The sequence below is a fragment of the Cajanus cajan genome, chromosome 5 (assembly GCF_000230855.2).
Source record: "Cajanus cajan strain Asha chromosome 5, NIPB_CcT2T_4, whole genome shotgun sequence".
Classification (NCBI taxonomy): domain Eukaryota; kingdom Viridiplantae; phylum Streptophyta; class Magnoliopsida; order Fabales; family Fabaceae; genus Cajanus; species Cajanus cajan.
This window is the reverse complement of record NC_138521.1, coordinates 3,595,716-3,600,021: the sequence shown is the minus strand read 5'-3', so window position 1 is coordinate 3,600,021 and position 4,306 is coordinate 3,595,716. Positions and strand designations below refer to the sequence as shown.

The window sequence follows — 4,306 nt, the reverse complement described above, 5'->3', positions numbered from 1 at the left end:
CATTAATTCCTTTACTAATAAATCATTTCATCATTATTAATTCCTTTACTAATAAATTAGTTCTTGTTAAACATAACATACATGTCACCGCGTGCATGTAATCAATTATATGTTCTCATTAACTCCTTTACTAATAAAATAATTCTGATTAAACAGAATACGCTAAGTAGAATAACATATATATCACGTGGACCATTAAAAAAACACATACGTATACCGTTCACGAATATTATATCCTCTATCTAGCTATAGCCATTGTCTATTTAAAGAAGAAACCCTACGGCAAGAAGCTGCATAAACAAAATGAAGGTACTTGTTTTCTTAGTTGCTATAATTGTAGGAGCATGCCAGTGCCATGGCTCAGACCATGAGCATGGTGCAACCTTCCAAATTTTCCCTCTCAGAATGAAAACTGGGTCCGGTGGCCACTACATTCCGGAAGTGTCATGTGCAAGTTGGAGGCTTGGTGTGGAAGCACATAATGTCATTGATTGGAAAACTGTGCCTATTTCCTGTGAAGGATACATAGGGAACTATATTCTTGGTGACCAATATAGATCAGATTCCAAAACAGTTAACCAACAAGCTTATTTTTATGCCAAAACCCTTAATATCACTTCCAGAGACGTGTGGGTCTTCGACATAGATGAGACCTCACTTTCTAATCTCCCATATTATGCTGAACATGGATTTGGGTACGTTCTGCTTTCCGTCTTTGCCATATTCCTATGTTCTTTTACTTTTATTTAAATAACATTTATTTATTTTAAAGATATATATATCAAATGAATATCTTTAAATATCAAATGAATTTTTTTTCTTATTATGAAAAATGAAAACTACAAATATATACTATAATATTAGATTATATTTGAATATTAATGACTAAAAAATACTCATAAGTTTTTAAAGTTTTCACATAGCAATCATAAAATTTAATTTTTCATGTATAATTATACGATTTATAATTATAACTCGTTAAATAAACCTTAATTTCTTAATTGCTGATTCGATATTGATTCAGAGATTAGTTAGGTGTGGAGTTAAAAAACCAAATATCTGACAACTTCGTTGATTTTGGGATGGAATGAAATGATTTGATTATTTTTTATCTAGCTCAACATTCTTTCCCTGTACACAGTTTATATGACTTTGTACATTAATTAAACTAAATGTTTTTAACGTATATAGCTGATTTAAAATGTCCAGATGAGCATTATTGAACTGTATGTATGTATGCGATCTCCTTTGACGGTGTTGTTGATAATTTTGAATTTGGTGATAGGGTGGAACCATACAACGCGACGGCGTTTAATCAATGGGTTGACCTTGGCACGGCACCAGCACTGCCTGAGACTCTGAAACTGTACAAGAAATTGTTATCTCTTGGAGTGAAGATTGTCTTCTTAACAGGAAGGCCACTCGATCAAACCACTGTCACTACTGCCAACTTAAAGCGTGCTGGATACCACACCTGGTTCAAGTTGATTCTCAAGTCAGTTTCTTTTTCTCTATAAAACTTTTTTTCATTCATATTATGGATCATTGTAAAACAAAATTAAAAAAATTATTACATATGGTACTGGTAGTTTATGGTAAGATGATTGATTAAACAGTTTTAGTATGAATTCTAGAATAGTTTGTCTAGATCAATAAAATTAGTATATTTCAATACAGAAAAGTTAGAATTATTAAGAAAAAAATAATGAAATGGGTTGATTGATTGAAGATCGTAAAAGATTTGAAAAATGAACTTTTGGAAAAGTAGACAAAATTGAGGATAAAAACTAAATAAAAGACGATGACGATAGGGAAAGAGTGGGTTGGAAATTATTCAAAAATAAAATAGTCTAAAAAATAAGATATTGTCTTCCTTAATAGAATAAATATTAAAAGTCTAAAAGCACAGTAATATCATGTAATTTACTTTTTGTACGTTGATTGAGTGCTCTTTAATATATATATATATATAATCGTAATTAACACATTTTTGACTTATCGAATGACCTATCTATTATTTTTTTCTACCTCGACAATAATTCAGCTAGTTCTATTTATATATAATATAGTACGTGTCATCAAATTCATGACATTGAATAAATGATGTATAGAACTTTGGTTGATGTGATATGAATTATTATTTTACATTGATGTAAAAAAAAATAGTTTTATATTTTAATTTTTTAATAAAGTAGATTGGAGTTTAATTTAATTTTATAAACTATTTTATAAAATAAATATTATTCTTATTATTAGGATTGAGATATTCCGTATTTTTATATTTTTATATTTATTTAAAAATATTTAAAAATTATCAATATTTATTGTATTAATTAATGTTATGTTTAGTCATCAAATCTTAAAATTTCAAGTTTGAATATTAAATTTTTTTTTTAAAAAAGTAATTTTTATTATTAAATAATTTAAAAATAAAATAATCTAAAAAAATTATATACACAAAAAAAAATAACTTTTATATATAGGTATATACAATAATTTGATAATTAGTGTGAGATCTAAATAAAGTAATCGAATATATATTATGTTACTTAACTTTTTTATATCTGTCAAAATTTTAGTCATGCATGATTCATTCAATCCATTAATTATATATAACTATAACACAATTGAAACGTGTTCTGAACATTAAACAAATATAGAGGCGTAGAAAAACGAGTGGATAGGTTTAAATAATTCCAATATTTTGACAACACAGCTGTCTTAAGTATTAACTTATTAACTAATTAAAAGAATAAAACATTTAATATATTTTTCATTTTCAAAATATTCAATGTTTACTACCATATGATATTGTATTATTTTAACTTATTAGAGAGATTAAAGGGAAAGTGTTATGAAAAGGCATATGATATGTTTTGTTCATTGCGACAAGCAATTAAGAAGACAAAGAGACGTACTTAGCCAAGTATAGTGGTAAAACAGACTTGGAATAAATTGCAGAAAGAGTTTGACTCTTTGAGAGAGAAGACAAGTTCTAGCGCAATGAACTGTAAAAAAGTAAAAGGAAGCAAACTTAACAAGAGACTCAACACTTTTTACATGATAATGTTGACACATCCTAGTGCATCAGAATTTTGCATGCTCAAACTAAATTTTAAACAACTGATTTTTGAGGTAAACATTAGTATTTTGCAAGTATTCTTGGAGTTTGGAGACTTTTGTTTTGCTATGGATTTCTTGAGAATCTAAATCTAATTTAATTTTACAAAATCAACCGATAATTTATGTATTATTTTTTACTATAGTCGATGTAAAAAAATTAAATATACAAGACTAAATTAAGAACGGTATTTTTCTCCTAAATTTATAATAACAAAAAAGAAAATTGTTTGTTTGGCTGCAGGGATACATCTATATACCATGGTAAGACAGCAGTTACATACAAATCAAGTGAGAGAAAGAAGCTTGAAGAAAAGGGATACAATATCATTGGAAACATTGGAGACCAATGGAGCGATATCCTGGGAACCAACACAGGGGATAGAACCTTTAAGCTTCCTGATCCCATGTACTACATTAGTTGAGCTCTCTGTGTTTTAATTAACTAGCTTCCTCCTATCAATGAATTCAATAATGGAGACACTTAACCTACGGACACTTGCTGTATGTGGTATGCGACTGCACAACGTTGTTTTCTCCTTCGTGGTTTTAATAAACTACGTGTCCTTCTTCTGTTCAATCAAGGGCTGTTACTTTTTTTTTTTTTCACAAGTTAAAACATTAACATGTCGCAGAATATTTAAGATAATTAGATGAAAGAAAAGAAAATTAATATTAGATTAAAAAAATGTTAAAGAAAAAGTGAAAAACTATGTGCATATTTGTAACGGATTTTCCACTTGTTTCACAAGTTCACAATCCGCTTCATTTTTTTAAGTGAAAAATATTAAAAGTAATGAATAAAATTGTATAAATTTAATGCACCAATCGCATATCTGCTGAAGACAAGTGCATAAGGTTGAATTAGGCCGAACTCCTATTCTTAAAGATATTCCAAATATTATATGTCCTAATAATAATTCTTTTCTTTTAATTAAAAGAAAAAAAATTTCTCCTCCCACAAAAGTCAAAACTCCATTAATGTTGCTTCCTATAAATCTGGCTGGAAACATGGATCTATTCAAGACCTGATTGTTTTATTAGAATTAATTAATTATATGTTGATTATGTCAAAGAATAATGATCAAGTTTTGATTGACTTTCAGTTTAAATCTGTTTATCTAAAAATATTTCAACTCTTTATAATTTTAGAATGATGTTATATATATATATATATATATATATA

General features: G+C 27.7%; 1 protein-coding gene across 1 annotated transcript; it reads left to right on the top strand.

The window, feature by feature from the left end:
* Positions 1-283: 283 nt before the first annotated feature.
* Positions 284-3,700, top strand: LOC109809484 (stem 28 kDa glycoprotein). Its single transcript, XM_020372815.3, has 3 exons — positions 284-695; positions 1,286-1,495; positions 3,365-3,700. Exons 1-3 carry the CDS (start codon positions 304-306, stop codon positions 3,543-3,545), a joined length of 783 nt encoding a protein of 260 aa, XP_020228404.1. The 5' UTR covers positions 284-303; the 3' UTR covers positions 3,546-3,700.
* Positions 3,701-4,306: the final 606 nt, after the last annotated feature.

What these genes read in the sequence shown, in the direction of transcription:
- LOC109809484 (XM_020372815.3), top strand. Translation starts at nt 304, where the DNA reads ATGAAGGTACTTGTTTTCTTAGTTGCTATAATTGTAGGAGCATGCCAG. An exon ending in TATGCTGAACATGGATTTGG is followed by an intron (nt 696 to 1,285) that starts GTACGTTCTGCT and finishes ATTTGGTGATAG; the next exon opens with GGTGGAACCATACAACGCGA. An exon ending in TGGTTCAAGTTGATTCTCAA is followed by an intron (nt 1,496 to 3,364) that starts GTCAGTTTCTTT and finishes GTTTGGCTGCAG; the next exon opens with GGATACATCTATATACCATG.